The sequence below is a fragment of the Diceros bicornis genome, chromosome 29 (assembly GCF_020826845.1).
Source record: "Diceros bicornis minor isolate mBicDic1 chromosome 29, mDicBic1.mat.cur, whole genome shotgun sequence".
Classification (NCBI taxonomy): Eukaryota; Metazoa; Chordata; class Mammalia; order Perissodactyla; family Rhinocerotidae; genus Diceros; species Diceros bicornis.
Window position 1 is genome coordinate 39,905,267 of NC_080768.1, and position 22,841 is coordinate 39,928,107.

The 22,841-nt window shown below is 35.3% G+C and overlaps 1 protein-coding gene across 3 annotated transcripts in view; it reads left to right on the plus strand.

The window, feature by feature from the left end:
* Window positions 1-22,841, plus strand: part of HOOK3 (hook microtubule tethering protein 3) — a 99,106-nt gene that overhangs the window by 54,676 nt on the left and 21,589 nt on the right. For all 3 annotated transcript variants that reach the window (XM_058525314.1, XM_058525315.1, XM_058525313.1), the window contains 6 exons: window positions 204-367; window positions 6,551-6,691; window positions 8,245-8,446; window positions 13,032-13,142; window positions 13,862-13,949; window positions 20,159-20,228. In XM_058525314.1, coding sequence (XP_058381297.1) covers window positions 204-367; window positions 6,551-6,691; window positions 8,245-8,446; window positions 13,032-13,142; window positions 13,862-13,949; window positions 20,159-20,228 — 776 coding nt within the window. The remainder of the gene's footprint in view (window positions 1-203; window positions 368-6,550; window positions 6,692-8,244; window positions 8,447-13,031; window positions 13,143-13,861; window positions 13,950-20,158; window positions 20,229-22,841) is intronic.

Here is a 22,841-nt window from a genome sequence, read left to right on the forward strand (position 1 = left end):
GATATAAAATAAAGAACGATTTCTTGCTTACTCTTACATATTGCTCTGCTTGTGCAATATTCCAAAATAATGTGAATGTTTAAAGTAGAGGTTGATTGTACTTTGTTAAAAACAGGCTTTAATTCATAATGGGAATTCACAAGTGATTATGATGATGCCAGTGTGTTGGAGGAAGTAACTACTGTCTTCCCATATTCTTACAGGTTGCAGCATTGCAGGAGGAGAAAAGTAGTCTGTTGGCAGAGAATCAGATATTAATGGAAAGACTTAATCAGTCAGATTCAATAGAAGACCCTAACAGTCCAGCAGGAAGGAGGCATCTGCAGCTCCAGACTCAATTAGAACAGCTCCAAGAAGAAACTTTCAGGTAAAAGACCACTCACTAAAATCTAATTTTTATAACTTTGGTAACTCTTTTAAAGTTAAGAATTATAGTGTTAGGACTTCTGGGGAGCTGCAGACCAAGGAGGCTGTGTAATAAACAACTTCCCAAAATCTTCCCAAATAACTTCACGTCTAGGAAAAGTTCTGTTAAAGCTGTACTTCAATATTACTTGAAGACGCTGTGCCCCAACTGAAATATAACAGTGCGTGAGAGGAAGAAAGCAAGCAGCAGCCCCACAGCCACACACCTGCCCCACCCCCGTTCTGCCGTGCACTTGGAGGCAAGGAAAGGCAGGCGGAGAAAAAAAATAGAAGACAGAAGAAGAACACTAGGGGCCTCTGGGTGAGTTGGAGCCATCACCAGAAAGATTTAGTTCACTCAAAATCTGAAATTACTTTTAAAACAGAAAAGGAGATTAGACCACAAACTTCAGGGAAAGGATTTCAGAGGAAGTGCATCTTTGTAAAGGATCAGACATCATAAAAAGGTACAGGCACTGAATTTAAAGAGACTAATGCCCTTTCCAGGCTTGGGGTTTAGAGACATAATACCAAGACCAGGTGCATGATTTATAGAGACAGATTTCTAAACACGTCTTCTGGGAGAGGAAAGGCCAAAAGAAAGGAAGAAGGGCCCTTTGCCAATTGGATGGTGAAAGAGTAAAGAAGAAAAGGAAAAATTTGGTGTCTTATAAGACAAAATAGAACTACAAAATTGGCAGACTTAGCAGGATGAGAAAATATAATATGACCTGTTTCTTTTCTTTTTTTTAAATTATTTTATTGAGGTCACATTGGTTTATAACATTGTGTAAATTTCAGGTGTACAGCATGATATTTTGACTTCCTTATAGACTGCATCGTGTTCAACACCAAAAGTCTAGTTTCCATCCATCACCGCACAAATGTCCCCTTTTACCCCATTCGCCCTCCCCCAACTCCCTTCCCCTCTGGTAACCACCAATCTGTTATCTGTATCTATGTGTTTGTTTACCTTCCACATACGAGTGAAATCATATGGTATTTGGCTCTCCGTCTGACTTATTTTGCTTAGCGTAATACCCTCAAGGTCCATCCATGCTGTTGCAAATGGCAAGATTTCATCTTCTTTATGGCTGAGTAGTATTCCATTTTATATATATACCACAACTTCTTTATCCATTCATCTGTTGATGGGCACTTAGGTTGCTTCCAAGTCTCAGCTATTGTGAATAATGCTGTGATGAACATACGGGGGCATATATCTTTTTGAATTAGTCTTCATCTTCTTTGGATAAATACCCAGAAATGGAATAGCTGGGTCATATGGTATTTCTATTTTTAATTTTTTGAGGAATCTCCATGCTATTTTCCATAGTGGCTGCACCAGTTTGCCTTGGTATGAGAGTTCCCGTTTCTCCACATCCTCTCCAACATTTGTGATTTCTCATCTTTTTAATAATAGCCATTCTGATGGGTGTGAGGTGATATCTCATTGGAGTTTTGATTTGCATTTCCCTAGTAATTGGTGATGTTGAACATCTTTTCATGTGCCTGTTGGCCATCTGTATATCTTTGAAAAATTGTGTTATGACCTGTTTCTTAGCTATCCATAGATTTTCAGTGTTAAAACAGTAATAGAAATTAAATATTAATTAGATTTTTACTTTATCAAGTGACTTTGTATGGTAGTGTATCAGCTGTCCTTCGTTATTCCTCAATGAAATGTCTCTGGATTTTTTTTATTTATTTTTTTTTTATTTTGCCTTAACAGGAAAAAATTAAAAACTTCTCAGAAACCCTAGGAACAATCCATCCCCTATGGTCTACATCAGTGGTTCAGAGTGTGGTCCAAGGAGCCCCACAGGTTCACTGAGACCCTTTGAGAGAGTCTTCAAGGCCCTCTCTTTTCCAGCTGCATATTTGTGTAAGACTGGATTTCCTCCTTATACTTCAGCCAAAAAATGTCACCACAGATGAATGTAGAAAGAGAGATGAGAACCCAGCTGTCTTCTATTAAACTAGCTATTTGAATCGCAAAAATGCAAAACTGTGCCACTCTTCTCACTTTTTGTTTTAGAAAATACGGTTAGGGCTGGCCTGGTGGCATAGTGGTTAAGTTTGCGCCCTCCACTTCAGTGGCCCAGGGTTCACAGGTTCAAATTCCGGGCGCGGACCTAGGTACCACTCGTCGAGCCATGCTGTGGCAGCATCCCACATACAAAAAATAGAGGAGGATGGGCATGAATGTTAGCTCAGGGCCAGTCTTCCTCAACAAAAAAAAAAAAAGGAAGATTGGCAACAGACGTTAGCTCAGGGCCAATCTTCCTCACCAAAATACAAAAAGAAAGAAAATACAGTTATTTTTCATAAATGATATTTTGTCTCTATTAACATTATAGGCGTATTACTGTTATTTTCAAATGAACTAAGTACATGTGTTTAGATTTTTCTGTTTTGATTTCTTATATGATAAATATCAATAGATAAAACCTACATAAGCAAAAGTTCTTTTGAATCTCAGTAATTTTAAGAGTGTAAAGGAATCCTGAGACCAAAAAGTTTGAGAACCCTTCATCTGCATCTTGACTTTGTAGGACAGAGTAAAAGTTAAGTATGACTTTACCCTTTTGTTTCTAAATCGTGACTAGTTTTTTGTGTGTGTGTGTGTGTGTGAGGGTGATTAGCCCTGAGCTAACATCTGCCAATCTCCCTCTTTTTGCTGAGGAAGACTGGCCCTGAGCTAACATCCATGCCCATCTTCCTCCACTTTATATGGGAGGCCGCCACAGCACGGCTTGCAAAGCTGTGCGTTGGTGCTCCCCTGGGGTCCGAACCAGTGAACCCCAGGCCGCCGCAGCGGAGCGCACGCGCTTAATCGCTTGCACCACCGGGACGGCCCCATGACTGGTTTTTAAAGTATGATTTTGGGGAACTGGTATTTAGAACTGTCTTACATTTTCCATATAAAGGAAATAATGTCTAATGCTTTTGTTATTCCAGTTACATATTGCAATACTACGTTTTGAGGTACTTTAACAATTTAAATATTTTATCAGTACTATATATTTATATATCTCAGTATTTTTTATTATTATTTATAGTCAGATGTAATATAATACTTCTGGCTCATCTTTATTATGACATTGTACCTTCATTTTTTTTTTTTTGAGCATTGATGGCTTTTAAGATTCTAGTCCCATGGATTATTTGTTAATTACAAAGGCGACAGTGTAGCAGTTGTCACCTTAACCAAATCATCAAACTTAGCAGCACCACCACTGGGATAGGGTACCCTGACATTATGTGCCTCATGACATGATACTATAAGAAATATACAGCATCACCTATGTAGGATTTTTGCCAAATATTTAACCTGAATCTAATCATGAAGAAATAATCAGAATAAGGGGCATCCTTTAAGATGACCAAGACTACTAAAAAAAAAAAGTCAGTGTCATAAAAAACAAGACAGAAAGACGAAAGAGATGTTATGACTAAAGACAATGTGTAACTGTTCATTGGATCCTGGATCAGGGTCGGGAGAGGGAGCTTTAAGACATTTTTACTACAACTGGGGAAATGTAAATATAGTCTACATTTTGGATAATATTATTGAATTAATATTGTCTTAGATATGATAATATTGTGATTATGTAAAAGATTATCCATATTGCTGAGTTATTTGGGAGTGAAGGGTCATGATCTCTGCAGCTTGCTTTCAAATAGTTCTCAAAAACGCGTGTGTATATTTTATGTATGTGTATGTACATGAAGTAAGAGAAAGCATAGGGGGCAAAATATTAACAATAGGTGAATCTAGCAAAGGGTATACAGGTATTCATTGAACTATTCCTTCAAATTGTCTGTAGATTTGAAATATTTAAGAAGAAAGTGTTGGGGGGGAAAAAAGTTAAATTCAGTATTTTCGACAGTGGTAACAGTTTGAGCATAAGCATTTACCTCCACTTCCCCCTCCTTTATGTCAAAGCCCACAAAAATAATCTTAAAAAAAGAAAAGTATTAACATCCCATTTATAAATATTCTTTAAATAATCCTAAATAAAATAGTAGTGAATTCAGTTCAGTACTATATTAAAATAAACTTTATCCTAGGATTGTTAACCTGTTGAATATTATTAAATCTGTTACAATAACTATTAAATCGATTTTTATAACTCCTCAATTCATAAGTTAAAGGAGAAAGAAAAGTATAAAATAAGCTTGTGAATATGTGAAATTCTCAATAAAGTTAAGAACGAGATGAGGATGAGTATTAATCTATTTGACTTTTTCTAAACATTCTAAAACTCCTGGCTTTGCCACTTACTAGCTGTGTAACCTTGGGCATGCTTTTACTTTCTCCACTATAAGATGGACTAATAGTATTATCTGTCTTCTAGAATTTTTGTGAGTATTAAATGAGTTAATATATGTAAAGTACTGAGAATATTGCTGGCACATAGGTGTTATATAGGATTTAGCTGTAATTATTTTCCTAGAAAATGAAATAGGAAAAAGAAATGAGATGAAAATACTGGAAAGAAAAAAAGGAAATGATCATTATTTGTAGATAATATGTTTGTCCATGTAGAAAATATGATCAAATTGACTGAAAAGGCCTTAGACCCAAAACTTTTAATGGAGACAGGGTAACTGTGAAACAATAGGTCATAAGCTTCTCTAGCAATAACTAGTTAGCGTCATCAGGAAAACTTCCGTTTGTAAGTATATAAGTATCTGAAGAATAAAAAAATTTTAAAGTAGTATGAGGGACTTATGTATGAAAACTTCTAAGTTATACATAAAAAATATTTTAGTATATTTAGAGAGAACGTGTTTTTATGTATTTTTAATGGAGCATTGTAGGAATGCCATTTTCTCTTAAATTATTATATAATTTGAACTTGATTCCAATTTGTATTTTATGTTCATCTAGAATTATTAATGAGCAAGAGATTCTCAAAACATTTTGAGAACAAAGTATAATGAGGGAGTACTTGCCATATCCAATGTTGAAATGTTATAAACCTATACTAATTAAAATAGCTTGGTACTGGTGCCGCAAAAATACAGACAAACAATGACACAAATGAAGATCCAGAAACCTATCCAAGTGTATATAAAAATGTGTAATATTATAAAGGTGGCATTTTCTAATCAACAGGGAAAGGTTAAATTATTTGTTAAATGATTTGGGGACAGGTGGTGGATATTTTGGCAGGAAAAATTAGATTCCTACATTCATCATATACCAAAATGAATTGTAGGGAAATGGAAAACTTTAATGTTAAAAATAAAATAAAACATATAAATATTAACAGAAAATATAGGATTAAAAGAAAAAAGTTTTTAATCATACACTAAAAGTGGAAACTATAAAGTGTAAGATTATTACATAAAAATTAACTTCTGTACATTAAATACATAAATAAAATTAAAACTAAGTAACGGGGCCGGCCCTGTGGCTTAGCGGTTAAGTGCGCGTGCTCCACTACTGGCGCGCACCGGCACACCGCTTCTCCGGCCATGCTGGGGCCGCGTCCCACATACAGCAACTAGAAGGCTGTGCAACTATGACAGACAACTATCTACGGGGGCTTTGGGGGAAAAAATAAATAAAAAAGAAAGTAAGTAACGACAAGTATTTGTGACATGAGAGACAAGTAATCTTGTAAATCAAAAGGAAGGATGTATGTTAAGCAAAACAAATTAAATAGAAAGTAGGAACAGTATTATACATATTTTGAGGGAAAAAGATCTATGAATAGAAATCAGACTGGAGGAAATACTCCAAAAATATTAACAGTAGTTATCTATCTAGATTAATACAGGATTTTTATCTTTGCTTTTCTGTATTTTGTAAATTTTCAACAAGGAATATATATTGATTTCATAATCAAAAATAAAACTTTAAATGAATTATATCTGCTGTATTTTAGGAAAATATTGCTTGATGTCTAACTTTCTGAGTAGTGGACTGGTAATCAGTTGTTATCTTTCTACAAGCCTGGAACAGCGGACTCCATTTTCAGGATAGTTAAAACTTGAACTATAGCTTATGGTCACAAAAGTAGGAGACAAATTCAAGAGGGGTTTATTCTCATGTTTTTTTTTCTTTTACTGTTCTAAGGAGAATGATTAGACAGTAAATAGTGCTTTCTTGATCTTTTTTGTTTGGTTACAGACTAGAAGCAGCCAAAGATGATTATCGAATACGCTGTGAAGAGTTGGAAAAGGAAATCTCTGAACTTCGGCAACAGAACGATGAACTAACCACTTTGGCAGATGAAGCTCAGTCTCTAAAAGATGAAATAGATGTTCTTAGGTAAACAATCTTCGCCTCTCTGTAGAATCTCAGACCTGTCATCACCCAAAACAATTCTTCTGCCAGTGTGACAAACTCAAGGATCTCTGAGCATAGCAGAGTGTGTGAGAGCCAGACCACCTGGGTTCAGATCCCAGTGCTACCATGTATTTAACTTCCATGTAACCATTTTCTCATCTGTAAAATGGAAATAATACACACACCTATTCTCAGATTTATATGTGGAATTAAGTGAGGTTATATTTGTAAACACTGGGAACAGTATCTGGCAAATAATTGCTATATAAATGTTTGTTAAATAGAAGTTAATCTCTGACCGTCACTTCATACTTGTATAGCTCTGGAGCTTTTCTTATTACTACTCCTGATCTTTAGTTTTGAGTCCTCTAGTCACTTGGTCTTCCTTTTTCTCCAATACTGTCACACCCCAAAAGCCTTCATTTCCTTGCTGGAACTTTTTATCTTCGCCTCAACTATTCTCTCACTAGGCGCCTCACTCCCTGCCACCTCATTTTCCCACTACTCCATTTCTTGTGTAATCTGTCCTCTGTTGGATCATTTCAGCCGTCTTTTACACTTCTCCGCTTTGAATGCTGAGAATGAATAGAGAAGAATCACGTAGTGATGTAGTTTTGTCCTACCACAGATTAATAATCTTGACTCTTCACTGCATTCTTACCACTGATCCACCATTCTTTTGCTCGTTAATAGGTAGCTCCATCTCCTGTTTCTCTCGTAGCTGTTACACATTTTCATAACTCTTCTCACCTGAATGCCCACCCACAACCCCTCTCCCATGCCTTAGTCTCAGTAGAAGACATTGTCTCCCGCTGCACAGAGGAAAGAGGTGCTGTGGACCTCTCCACATCCTGTATCTGCACCTCCAAACTTCCCTGCATTCTCACCCATCTTTTCTTTTTTGCTTCTAGACCGTAGACTTGTTATTCTTCCTCCTATTCAGTACTAATTCCTTCTTCAGTGCTCTGGGTCTCTAGCCTTCTTGCCTACACAGAGACTGTGTTATATCAGTTATCATTTCTCTTCACATTTTGAATCTCCCTCCTTAGCATATATTTGTTTAGGTCTCTCTCATCTTAGATTAAGAGAGAGACTTACTACTCTCTCCTTCCCTCCAGAACAAATTAGATTACACAAGGTAAAATTTACATTCTCTCTTTAACCCCCTAAAATTTGCTACCACCTGCCCCCACTGCTCCACTGAAACAGTTGTTCCTGTGGTCACTAATAACATTCAAATTGCCAAATCACTTGAACACTGCACAATTCATTTTGCTTTTATGCCACATGTGACTCTGCTGGCTACCCTACCTACTTGCTCTCCTTAAAGTATATAATATTGCCTATTACAAATTTTGCTATAATTTTGGTCGTATTTTTTAACCTGAGCAAAAATTTAACCTAGAATCACCTTTGGTCTTATAATTTCATTAGAACATGTTATTTCCTGGCAATTCCTCTTGGTTTAGCACTATCTTAAAGAGCTTTACAACTGTGGATGTCTTCCTGATTTCTGATTTCCCATCTCATTCTAGACATTCTTCTGATAAAGTTTCTAAACTCGAAGGCCAAGTGGAATCATATAAAAAGAAGCTAGAAGATCTTGGTGATTTGAGGCGGCAGGTTAAACTCTTAGAAGAGAAGAATACTATGTATATGCAGAACACTGTCAGTCTAGAGGAAGAGCTAAGAAAAGCCAATGCAGCTCGAAGTCAACTTGAGACATATAAGCGACAGGTAAAATAGTAACAAAGTTTCTAAATAACATTTTTAAGCAAGCTCTCCATTATATCACTATGGCTTACCAAAAATCTACTGAGTTTTGTTTTCACGGTATTCTATTTTTTACCTATGAAACTTAGTTCTTATCCAGAGGTTATCGATTGGTCTCTATAGCAGATCCTTTTATTGTTTTTTATTTTTTAATTTATTATGTAATACTTAAGAACTACACAAAAGTAAAAGAATAATACAATAGATATCCATGCTTAAAAAATAAAACATACTATTCCCCTCTTCATTACAGTAACCACTCTGCTGTTTTGTGATTTTCATTCTCATGCATCTTTATTCTTTAGCTGCCTGTATATATTTATTCAGAAATATATATATAAAATTTATTTTTTGATATGTTTCAAAACTATATAAATGATATAGTGAAAGGGCTCTTCTGCAATTCACTTATGCTCAGTATATTTGTGAGATTTGTGTATGTTGATCAGTATAGCTTATTCCATTCATTTGTACTGCTGTATAGTTTACTGTTGAGTGACTATACCACAGTTTATCCATTTCTCAGTTGAAGGGCATATAGGATGTTTCAACTTTTTTTTTTTTTTTCAATTTTTTTTGTGTGTGTGTGAGGAAGATTACCCTCAAGCCAACACCTGTTACCAATCCTCCTCTTTTTTGCTGAGGAAGATTGGCCCTGGACTAACATCCGTTCCCATCTTCCTCTACTTTATACATGGGATGCCTGCCACAGTGTGGCTTGGTGAGTGGTGTGTAGGTCTGTGCCCGTATCCAAACCTGCAAACCCCAGGCCACCAGAAGCAGAGCGTGTGAACTCAACCACTACGCCATTAGGCTGGCCCCTCAACTTTTTTTATATTTCAAGAAATGCTACTATGAATAGAATTGGACATAACTTCTTCTACACACATCTGAAAGTTTTACACCTATATGGAATTTCTTCCTTAGAGTATCTTCATTTAATTAGATACGGCCAAATTGTCCTCCAGAGTGATTGTGTTACCAAGAAGAAGTTTGTGTGAGTTCCTGATGCTCTACATCATCACCACCACATAACACTGCCAGACCTGCAATTTTGCCAATTGGGTGGACATGAAATGGTGTCTCATTATGATTATACTTTGCACTACCCTAATTACAGATATATTTACTGATCACTTTTTTTTGTGAATTGCCTGTTTTTATCTTTTATTCATTTTTAAAATTGGATTATTATTATTATTGATTTCTGAAAGTTTTTTATATATTCTTTATATTAATCTTTTGTCACTTAGACATGTTGCAATTATTTCCCACCAATCTGTGACCTGTCCTTTTATTTTTTTTGAGATTGATAATTTTAATGTAATGAACTTTAAGTATCTTTTTCTTTATGATTTGTGCTTTTTATATCTGGTTTAAGAAGTCATTTCCTACATAAAGATGTAGGACTAGTCTCTATTTTCCTAATAAAGATTTAAAGCTTGCTTTGAACATTTAGGTCTTCAGTCCACATGGAACTGGTTTCTGTGTAGGTGTGAGGTTAGGGATCCGTTTGATACCTTTGTCTGTGGGCAGCCAGTCAGCCTGGCAGCGTTTATTTAGTAGTCTCTTCCACGGTGACCTGCAGTTCTACCTCATATCTGAAGTTTCTGTGTTATGTGTTGGTTTGCTTCTGGGCACTCTCTTCTGTTTCTTTGGTCTGTTTTTCTATTTTTACACCAATACCCTACTGTCTTACTATTTATAGATTTTTAGTGATTTTGATATTTGGTAGTGCAGACACCCGCACCTTGTTCTATTTCAAAATTGTCTGTTCTTAAACCTTTATACCCAGAACTTTTGGGAATTGGAATTACATTGAATTTGTTGATTAATTTGGGGAGAATTGACATCTTTATGACAATGAATGTTCCTGTCAGTGAATATAATATCCTTCCATTTGTTTAGGTCTTTGGTGTCTTTCAATTAAGTTTTATAATTTTTTTTCTAAATATCGCACACATATTTTGTTATATTTATTTTTAGGTACTTTATCTATTTGGTTTTTGTAATGCAATTAGAAAAAGAAAGGATACCATTTTCCGTTTTCAGTTCGTTGCTCATTTATATGATTGAAATTGATTTTTTTTTTTTTTTTTTTTTTTTTTTTTGTGAGGAGATCAGCCCTGTGCTAACATCCGCCAATCCTCCTCTTTTTTTTTGCTGAGGAAGACTGGCCCTGGGCTAACATCCATGCCCATCTTCCTCCACTTTATATGGGACGCCGCCACAGCATGGCTTGCCAAGCAGTGCGTCAGTGCGCGCCCGGGATCCGAACCAGCGAACCCCGGGCCGCCGCAGCGGAGCGCGCGCTTAACCGTTTGCGCCACCGGGCCAGCCCCATGAAATTGATTTTTTTACATTGATTTTGCAACCTTGACAAATTCTCATATTGCTTCTAATAATGTCTGTAGGATCTCTTGTCAGAAGTCATACGGTGTACAAATAAAAGCAGTTTCCTTTTTCTTTATACTCTATACCCTTGTTTTCTTCTTAATCAGCATTCTAACCTTTAATACAACTTTGAATAGAAGCTATAATAGTAGGCAACCATTTCTCGTTGATTTCATACAGAATGCTTTAAAATTTTTACCAGTGTATTTTAAGGATTCCTCTAGGTTTTTGTAGCTACCTCTTATTAGGATAAAGAAATTCCATTGTATTCCTAATTTGCTTAGGGTGTCTATCTTAAAGCGATGTTGAATTTAATCAACTACTTTCCCTACACCTGTTGAGAGACTCCTATGCTGCTTCTCCTTTCTATTAAGGTGGTGAATTATATTAATGGATTTTCTATGCTTAAACAACATCCTTGCATTCCTGAGATAAACTTCATTTGGTTACAGTGGATTTATTTGTTGTTTTTGCCTTGTTAGATTTGCTTTGTTCTTTTTACTTAGAGTATTTTGCCTCTATGATTCACTTGAAGTTTTCTATCTCATACTTTCCTTATCTGATTTTGGCATCAAAATTATACTAGCTTAGTAAAATGAGCTGGAGAAGTTTTAGTGGAACAGCCCTGTACACTCTGAATGGCAGGGTTTTTTTTGGTGGGTACATTTTTTTCCCAACATTTTATTATGGAATTTTTCAACAGACAACAAAGTTGAAAGAATTAGTAAACTTGAATACGGACTGAGAAATTATCCAAAATAAATGTAGCCCAAAGAAAATATAAATGAGATGAAAAGGTATTAAATTAAAATGAGAAATGATCTAATTAGAGTTCCAGAGGAGAGAACAGAAAGAATTGTAGGAAGACATTATTTGAAGGAAAGGATGGCTGAACGTTTTTCAGAACCAATAAAGGACATCAGAGTTAGTGTTAACATTGAATTACAAATAAAATAAGTAAAAAGAAATCTCCATCTAGAAATATTATAGTGAAATTACATAATATAATAATTCTCTCTACCTGTTTCTGATCTGGAGCTTAATATATTTTATTTTTTAACAATAATGTTTTTCTTCCTACAGGTTCTCTTTGGGCGCTCTATCAAACCTGTCTGATTCTTTTTGGTGGTCTCTTACTCCTTTCATAATTTAGATTTTCTTCTTTATTTTCTTTAAGTATTAAACCTAGTGTTTGATACCTGATCATTCCAATCTGAAATCCTTGGAGGTCTTATTCTACTATTTTGTTGTTATTGCTGTTAATGTTTTTCTGCTGACTATTGTTCATAGTGGCTTATTTCTTTATGGCTTTTGTAATTTTAGATTTTGCTCTTTCATTTGGCTCATCTTTATCTTTGGAAATACTGGGGGGCCTGTGTTGAGGTTGTGTTCCTCCTCCAGACAGTGTGTTTTTTGCTTATGCAGATTTTCCACAGCATTACCAACCAGGACTACTTTAAATTAATTGCTTGTCTTAGGATTTGCCAGACAAGTCATGTGGTAAAAAGTCAAACACAAATTCATGTATTAGCAGGCCATCGCTACAGATTTTCAAGTTACACTTTTTTAAACCCAGAGCACTTACTTTAAAACAAATTCCCTATTGATTTTTTTTCCAGCTGACGGATTTTTTTTCCCCTAACCCACCTGGTTGCTGACTCACTACCTTTTAGAGGCCATGGAAGTTTACCACCTGTCTCTCGTTAAATTCAAAGCTCTACGTTCCTGGTATTTGCAATTGGCGCCTCAATGTACCCATAGCCTCCACCCAAACTTCCCGCTCCAGTTTTAGCCCCTGAGGATTTCCCTTACTTTCTTGTAAGCTTGACTATGCAATTAGATTTTTTTCCCCTGGCATTTCTTTTGTTTTATGCTAAAAGGGTTTCAGATTATGCAGTTATTTGTATTACAGGAAATGGAAATCCTGTAGGTTCTTTTATAATTTTGAACACTGTTACTCTGGATGATCTGGTTTCAAAACCCATAGTATCTGGGCAGAGTTTTGTTCCTAATTCTCTCTTTGGGTTAGGCTGCTGTATCATGTATATTTTTTGAGTATTTGATGAAGGGGAAGTTTTCATAGCTCTGTAGAAGAAAATAATGATAACTTCTAACATTTCAAATTACAAAAATTAATGATACCTTTCTGTATCAGGTAGTAGAACTGCAAAATAGATTATCTGAAGAATCAAAAAAAGCAGATAAATTAGATTTTGAATATAAGCGACTAAAAGAAAAAGTTGACAGTCTTCAAAAAGAAAAAGATGTGAGTATATATTAGGCATTTGGTTTTGAGCACTGCTAAAAATAAGAATGATATTTAATTCATGTTTTGACTACATTAATTCCTTCTCTTTATAAATTCAAAAATTAAAGATTGTTTATTTTTAAATTACAGAAGATTTACATTTGTGCTGCAGAAATAGATCTAAAATAAAAGATTAAAAGAATGTTTTTACTTCCATTCTAATTTCTTTTGTATGTATTTATCTTTTCTACTACTGTTGCCTCATTTACATTGTTCTGCTCGTGACTTTCTGTGAATTTATGTAACTTTTCTGTTTTCTGTATGATTAATACAGAGGACACAATTCTTTTTGTTTAGCATACTTTGAATCTTTTAAAAGTATTTTTACTTTGTCATGATTTATGAATATTTAAAATCTTTGATCTTTTATGTTTAATAAAAAGAATGTTATTTACGTAATAAGGTACTTATTGTTAAGGATGGAGTAGACAGTTTTGTTTCTTATGTTTAACTGTGGATAGCATATTGCCTTGCACATAATACATGTTCAGTATTGTTAAATGGAAAAAAATTGTTGTAATCTTTTTCTTCTATGATCTTTCTATAGAAATAGATCAAAAGGTAAAACATGTCCATGTTCCCTACTCTTTATCATTCTCTTAGGTAAGGCAAAGACCACTGATGAATAAACTCATAAATCTTAAAGCTAACTTTCCTTGTTTTTAATGTCCCTCCAGAGGTTAAGAACAGAGAGGGATTCTCTGAAGGAAACCATTGAAGAGCTTCGCTGTGTACAGGCCCAAGAAGGGCAGCTCACAACTCAAGGTAAAAGCATTTCAGGAGCCCAAGCAAGATTATTTATTTCTAATAGTATCAGTAAAAATATTAGATTCATTTTAAGATGATTGCACCAATAGATGAAAATGAAAAATTGGTGAAGAGGCCATGAAATTGATACAAATTTTAAACTGTTACCCAGATTTTATGGCAAATAGGCTATAGTTATGAGACCAGATTTGCTTGCCTACTTTATATTTTAATTATATTTAAATATTTGAGTTTTATTAGATCAAAAGCATGACAATTTGTTAAATAAGCTCTGTTAATAATAAACCTGGAAAGTTTCTCATCACCACTTTAAAAGTATATTAAACTTTGTAAATCAGTGATTTTTTTTCCAGCTGAGGTGTGGGGTGGGTATCAATCCATTAGGGACTTTTATCCAAAGTAGAAAACCGCTCTTGTCACAGAAAAGGAGCAGCACTCAGCTCCAGGTTTACCCTCTCCTGCTCTTTCGTCATCGTGCTGGGGGATGTGGGAGCCTGACTGGTGGCTAGGAGGGCTCCACAGTTTGTTCACGCCCACTCGAGTAACCAGCCCTTGGCTTTTCAGTTACCTGAAACTCGAATTTTCTTTCCCTCTGACTACAATCTCCTTTTTCTCCTCCTCATTCCTTCTACCAAACCTGCTCATTTACTTCATTTCACCTTTAACCCCACTCTGGTGTTTCTATTGATAAACTCTGGCCTCGTTTTCCAGCTTACCCAGCCTGCATATCAACTAATATTTTAACTATGTCCTTCTCATCACCACCATCTTTCCTTAACCCTCTTGACCTATTTCTGGACCAGCTTGTCAAACTGTAATTCAGATAGCCTAAAGTTTTTTTCTCTATTCCAAATTACCAAGGCCAGCTAAAGAAAATTATATATCTTCCTTTTTGTTTCTTTTTTTATTGAGATATAATTGATATGTAACATTATATTAGTTTCAGGTGTACAACATAATGATTCGATATTTGTATATATTGCAAAATGATCACCACAATAAGTCTAGTTAACATCTGTCACCGTACATAATTACAAATTTTTTTTTCTTCTGATGAGAACTTTTAAGATCTACTCTCTTGGCAACTTGCAAATATAAAATACAGTATTATTAACTATAGGCATCATGCTGTACATTACATCCTCATGACTTATTTATTTTATTATTGGAAGTTTGTACCTTTTGACCCCCTTCACCCATTTCACCTACCCCCCCTACCTCTGGCAACCACCAGTCTGTTCTCTGTATTCGATGAGCTTGAGGTTTTTTGTTTTTCGTGTTTTGTGTTTTTTGGGGTTTTGTTGTTGTTGTTTTAGATTCCACGTATAAGTGAGTATTTTGCTTTCTATGTCTGACTTATTTCACTTAGCATAATGCCCTCAAGGTCCATCATGTTGTTGCAAAGAAGATTTCCTTCTTTTTTATAGCTGAATAATGTTTCATTGTGTGTGTGTGTATATATACCAAATTTTCTTTACCTGTTCATCCATTGGTGGACACTTAGGTTGCTTCCATGTCTTGGCTATTGTGAATAGTGCTTCAATGAACATGACGGTGCATATATCTTTTCAAGGTAGTCTTTTCATGTTCTTTGCATATATAACCAGAAGTAGAATTGCTAGATCATGTGGTAGTTCTATTTTTAATTTTTCGAGGAACCTCCATACTGGTTTCCATAGTAGCTCACCAGTTTACATTCCCACCAGCAGTGCACAAGGATTCCCTTTTCTCTATATCCTCACCAACATTTGTTATTTCTTATCTTTTTGATAATAACAATTCTAGCAATGAAACGATATCTCACTGTGGTTTTGATTTCCATTTCTCTAATGATTAGTGATGTTGAGCATCTTTTCATGTACCTGTAAGCCATTTGTGTGTCTTCTTTGGAAAAATGTCTATTCAGGTCCTCTGCCTATTTTTTAATCAGATTTTTTTTTTTTTTTTTTTTTTGCTGTTGAGTTATATGAGTTCCTCATATATTTTGGATATTAACCTGTTATCGGATATATGATTTGCAAATATCTTCTCCCATTTAGTAGGTTGCCTTTTCGTTCTGTTGATGGTTTCCTTTGGCATGCAAAAGCTTTTTAGTTTGATGTAGTCCCACTTGTTTATTTTGGTTTTGGAGAAAATTATATATCTTTCTTGATTGTCTTCCCCCCAAAAAATCACTTCTAATCATAATTGAATCTTCATTGCTGCCTGGCAATCCTTTCACATATCTCTAATCAACTGTATGTGAGTTTTTCCAAAATTTTAAGAATCTAGCCTGAACCTTAATGCTTTAACTCTCTCTCCTTTCCTGTATCATCAAGAAAAGAGAGAACATCTTATGTAAACTTCGACATTTGTTTCTTTGCTACCTATGTACCTATATATTTTAACCTTCTTTATGTATATACCCAGGACCTGGCAATTTTGCTTTAAAAATTTACCTTAATGAATTAAAGCATTATTTATAATAATGAAATTTAGAAACAACCTAAAAGTTCAGCAGTACAGGAATGGCATTCTCATTTAACTGTATGTTGTAGGGCCATTAAAAAAATGAGGTATGGGGCCGGCCCCGTGGCTTAGCAGTTAAGTGCGAGCGCTCCGCTGCTGACGGCCCGGGTTCGGATCCCAGGCGCACACTGACGCACCGCTTCTCTGGCCATGCTGAGGCCGCGTCCCACATACAGCAACTAGAAGGATGTGCAACTATGACATACAACTATCAACTGTGGCTTTGGGGGGAAAAAATAAATAAATAAAATCTTAAAAAAAAAAAATGAGATATGTCTTATATATGCCTGACATGGAGAGATGTGTATGTTATATCATGAAGTTAAAAAAGTAGGTGACATCATTCATGATAAACACTCTCAGCAGACTAGGAATAAGAAGGAAACTTCCTCAACCTAGTAAAGGACATCTATGAAAAACCTACAGCTAACCTCATACTTAATGATGAAAGACTAAATGCTTTTCCCCTAAGATCAGGAACGAGGCAAGGATGTTAACTCTTGCCACTTCTATTCACTGTGATATCAGAGGTTCTAACCAGTGCCATCAGGGAAGAAAAAGAAATAAAAGGCATCCATATTTAAAAGGAGGATATAAAAAATCATAGATTTAGTAAATGAGTTCAGCAAGGTCTCAAGATGTAAGATCAGTGTACAAGAACCAATTATATTTCTGTGTACAACCAGTGAATAATCTGAAAATGGAAGTACAATGGGATCATAAACAATACAATGCTTAGGAATAAGTTTAACAAAGAAATGCAAGACTTGTACACTAAAAACTATAAATCATTGCTAAGATAAATTAAAAATCTAAATAAATGGAGAGTCACTCCATGTTCAGGTATTGGAAAAATCACTATAGTTAAGATTGCAGTTCTCTTCATATAGGTCTAGAGATTCAATGCAATCCCAATCAAATTCTCAGCAGACTTTTTTGTAGGAATTAACAAGCTGATCCTACAATTTATATGAAAATACAAAGAAGCCAGTATAACCAAAAAAAATTTCAAAAAGGAAAAGGTTGGAGAGCTTACATGTCCTGATTTCAACACTTAACTCTAAAGCTACTGTAATTGAGCAGCATGAAACTCACATAAGGATAGATATAGAGGTCAGTGTAGTACATATATCACATTAATAGAAGAAAGGAAAAAAACCACTTCTTCTCGATGCAGAAAAGGCATTTGACAAAACCCAACACCCTTTCATCATAAAAAACTCAATGAACTAGGAAGGGAACTTCTACAACATGATAAAGGCCATATATGAAAAAGCCACAGCTAACATCATATTCAATGGTGAACAACTGAAAGCTTTTCCTCTAAGATCAGGAACAAGGCAAGGATACCTACTACTGCTACTTATACACTTCTATTCCACATAGTACAGGAAGTTCTAGCCAGAGCAATTAGAGCAAAAAAAAATCTAAATTGGAAAGAAAGAACTAAAATTATCTCGTTTGCAGATGACATGATCTTGTATGTCAAAAACTCTAAAAAATTCCACAGAAAACCCTGTTAGAACTAATAAAATGAATTCAGCAAAATTTCAGGACACAAAATCAACCCACATAAATCAGTTATATTTCTATACACTAAGAATGAACAATCCAAAAAGGAAATTAAGAAAACAATTCCCTTTACAATAGGATCGAAAAGAAAAAATACTTGGGAATAAATTTAACCGAGGAGGCAAAAGTCTTGTACCCTGAAAACTATAAAACATTGCTAAAAGAAATTAAAGAAAACCTAAATGGAAAGATATCCCATGTTCATTTAAGACTTAATATTGTTAAGATTACAATATTAAGTGCAGTCCTTATTAAAATACCAACGGCATTTTTTGCAGAAATAGAAAAACCCATCCTAAAATCCATGGTGAATCTCAAGGGACTCCGAATAGCCAAAACAATCTTGAAAAAGAAGAAAAAAGTTGGAGGACTCACACTTTCTAATTTCAAAACTTCATATAAAGTTACAATAATCAAAACAGTGTGGTATAGGCATTAAGGACAGATATATAGACCAATGGAATAGAATAGAGAGCCCAGAAATAAACCCTCATATATTGGGTCAACTGATTTTCAACAAGAGTGTCAACACCATTCAATGGGGGAAAGGACAATTTTTTCAACAAATTGTGCTGGGAAAAACTGGATATCTACATCCAAAACCATGAAGTTGAACTCTTACACCATATACAAAAATGAACTCAAAATGGGTCAAAGACCTAAATGGAAAGGCTAAAACTATAAAACTTTTAGAAGAAAACATAGAGGAAAATTGTCATGACATTGGATTTGGTAATGATTCCTTGGAATTGATACCAAAAACACAGACAACAAAAGAAAAAGTAGATAAATTGGACTTCATCAAAATTAAAAACTTTTGTATGTCAAACGACAGTATCAACAGAGTGAAAAGGCAACTCACAAAATGGGAGAAAATATTTGCAAATCATATGTCTGATAAGTGATTGATATCCAGAATAAATAAAGAACATCTACACCTCAACAACAAAAAACAACTCAGTTCACAAATGACTTGAATAGACATTTCTCCAAAGTGGATATACAAATGGCCAATAAGCACATGAAAAGATGCTCAATATCCTTAGTCATTAGAGAAATGCAAATCAAAACCACAATGAGATACCACTTCACACCCATTAGGATCGCTATTGCCAAAAAAGAAAAATAAGTGTTGTTGAGGATGTGGAGAAATTGGAACCCTTCTGCCTTGCTAATGGGAATGTAAAATGCGGTGGAAGAGTTTGGTGGTTCTTCAAAAAGTTAAACATAAAATTACCATATGATTGAGCAATTCCATTCCTGGGTATATACCCAAACGAATTCAAAGCAAGGGCTCAACCAGATACTAGTATACCAGTGTTCATAGCAGCATTATTCACAATAGCAAAAGATGGGAACAACCCAAGTGTCCATTGACAGATGAATGGATAAAGAAAATGTATATATACACAATGGAGTATTATGTGACCATAAAAAAGAATGAAGTTCTGATAAGTGCTGCAATATAGATGAATTTTCAAAATATTAAGTGAAGTAAGCCATACACAAAAGGACGAATATTGGTATGATTCCACTTATGTGAGGTGTCTAGAATGGGCAAATTTATTGAGACAGACAGAAAGTAGAATAAAGGTTATAAAGGGCTAAGGGAGGGCCGGCCCCGTGGCTTAGCGGTTAAGTGCACACGCTCCGCTGCTGGCGGCCCGGGTTCAGATCCCGGGCGCGCACCGACGCATTGCTTCTCCAGCCATGCTGAGGCTGCGTCCCACATACAGCAACTAGAAGGATGTGCAGCTATGACATACAACTATATACTGGGGCTTTGGGGGGAAAATAAATAAATAAATAAAGGGCTAAGGGAGAAAGGAATGGGGAGTTATTGCTTAATGGTTATGGAATTTATGTTTTGGGTGATGAGTTTTGGAGACAGAGAGTGGTGATGGTTCCGCAATATAGTAAATGTACTTACTGTTGCTCAGTTGTACACTTAAAAATTGTTCAAATGATATAATAATAATGTAAGCCAACTCTGACACGGTCTTTTACTCAACTAAAACAAAGATTTTAGCTGTTAAAATTAATGCTCAAAGTAGGGTTTCATATAGAAACTAAAGGAGATGGTTGTGTTCTCTCTTAGGCTTGCATTCATGTTTGTATATTTATAGGGTTAATGCCTCTGGGAAGTCAAGAATCTTCAGATAGTCTGGCAGCAGAGATTGTTACACCTGAAATCAGGTAAGGAGATCATGAAGTTCACAGTCACACTGCACTAACACTTTGAACATGAACTCAGTATTAAGTGTCCATGTTTTCAGCATGTTAGAAGCTCCTTCAGCTGGCCCAAGAGACTTGATTTTTGACTTCGGTAGGACAGTGTTTCACACGTACACAGCAAACTTAGTATATCTGTGCTTGGGCATTCTTAACAGACACTTAGCAATGAAACCACTTGGCCCAAAGACAAAGCTTATGCTTAGCCATCAGCCTGCAAAATAATTAGTCGCTAAGATTTGTCTGTTAACTACATGGAATGGTCTGGGAAAGATAGAATGCAGTAGACAGGAGGAAATATCTCCCTCTCACTTACTCTTCCCTCAGTAGTACCTTACATTTTTATTTAGTCATAGTAGTTTAAAAATTCCACTTATTTCAATATATACCTGGCTCTATGTATAAGAATGAAAAATTGTGTGTATGGGGGATGGGGTAGAGGCACCAAGTGTCCGGCAGAAGGAGAATGATTGCTCCTGAAGATTGCTTTCACTTTCTTTGGGTATATTTGCCCACTTTTTAAATTGACCCTGGCCTTGATTCTTCATAACATCCTTGAGGGTATTAAATAAAATAAAGGTTGTGTAAGAGTTGTATAAACTGTGAAAGTTACAGTAAGCATTCAAATACTTGTTGAATAAATGAAGACAATATATTGTTGTTGGCATTTATTTAAGAAGGACAGACAGGGGCTGGCCCCGTGGCTTAGCAGTTAAGTGCGCGTGCTCCACTACTGGCAGCCCGGGTTCGGATCCTGGGCGCGCACCAACGCACCGCTTCTTCCGCCATGCTGAGGCTGCGTCCCACATACAGCAACTAGAAGGATGTGCAACTATGACATACAACTGTCTGCTGGTGCTTTAGGGGAAAAAAAGGAGGAGGATTGGCAATAGATGTTAGCTCAGAGCCAGTCTTCCTCAGCAAAAAGAGGAGGATTAGCATAGATGTTAGCTCAGAGCTGATCTCCCTCACAAAAAAAAATAAAATAAAATAAAATAAATAAATAAATAAAAAAGATGAGCATAAAGCAACACCAACTCTGGAAGCGTCGTGTGTACCTTTTACTTTTCTGCCATCTGCATGTGGTACTTTATTATTGGACCAATAAGATTTGTTGAATGAATGAACACTTATTGCTAATGAATATTTATAAATAAATGGTTATATCCAAAAAAACAATTTTTTTTTTTTTGGGTGAGGAAGATCGGCCCTGAGCTAACATCTGCCAATCCTCCTCTTTTGCTGAGGAAGACTGGCCCTGGGCTAACATCCACGCCCATCTTCCTCCACTTTATATGGGACGCCGCCACAGCATGGCTTGACAAGTGGTGCATTGGTGGGCGCCCGGGATCCGAACTGGCGAACCCGGGCTGCCACAGCAGAGCGGGCCAGCCCCCCAAAAACCAATTTTTAAGGAAGATTATAGGTAATGCAGTTGGATTTTTAAACAGAGGAAAAAGAACAAGGATAAAGATTCAACAAATAAAGTGGCTTTTTGAGTATGACTCAGTACAAATTAAAATATACTCTGTGTCCAGAAGAGAGCTATCAAGAAAATGAAATGGTAAAAGGGATGAAAAATTTGCAACGGATGTCATAGACACTGGGGTAATATTCTTAATACATAATGAAATTTGCCTGTCAGATTTGCAAAAGTTTATTATAAGTGATAATTTTCACTGAGGTTAAGGGTGTGGAGAAATTGGAAACCTCATAAACCAGGAGTAAAAGATTAAAGTGGTACAACTTTTTTTTAATTATTAATTTTTAAAAATTGAGATATAATTGACATAACATTGTATTAGTTTTAGGTGTACAATATAATGATTTGATATATGTATATATTGTGAAACGATTACCATAATAAGTTTAGTTAATATCCATCACCACAGGTAATTACAAATTTTTTTTTTCTTGTAGCGGTACAACTTTTCTTTTGAGCAGTTTCGCAGAATGTGTATATTGTCTAAAAAAAATGCTTATCTTTTGCCTCAAAAATTACTTTTCTCGGAATTAATCTTAAGGAAATAACCAAAGATATACACAAAGCTGATCATTATTAACACATTAAAGCTCATAATTGGTAACAATAAATGCCTAATAATTGGGTATTAAATAATGATTCATCTGTGTATTTTAACATGTCATTTAAAATAAAGTATAATACTTAATGGTATGAAAAGATTGTGAAAATTTAAGTGTAAATAGCAGAAATCAATGTAACATGTACAGTGTGATCCATTTTTAAAAGTGTTTGCATGTGTGTACATATGCATAGAATTAGAAGGCTATAGTTCAGCAGTAATTATTTTGTACCATTGGGTTATGAAGAGTTTATATTTTCTTCTCATTCTTTTTTTTCCCTATGAGTGTGTTTTACATTGTAATGTAATTTTGTAATTAATTACAATGTAATGTAATTAATTACATTGAAATTGAAAAATATGATAAAGTCGTCATTGTCCATACACAAAATATATCAAGTTCTATATAATTGCGTGAGTTGGACCACAGATTTGACTCTCATCTTTTCAGTAGCAAAAGTAAAAGTACTTTATAAGATGTACGATGTTTACA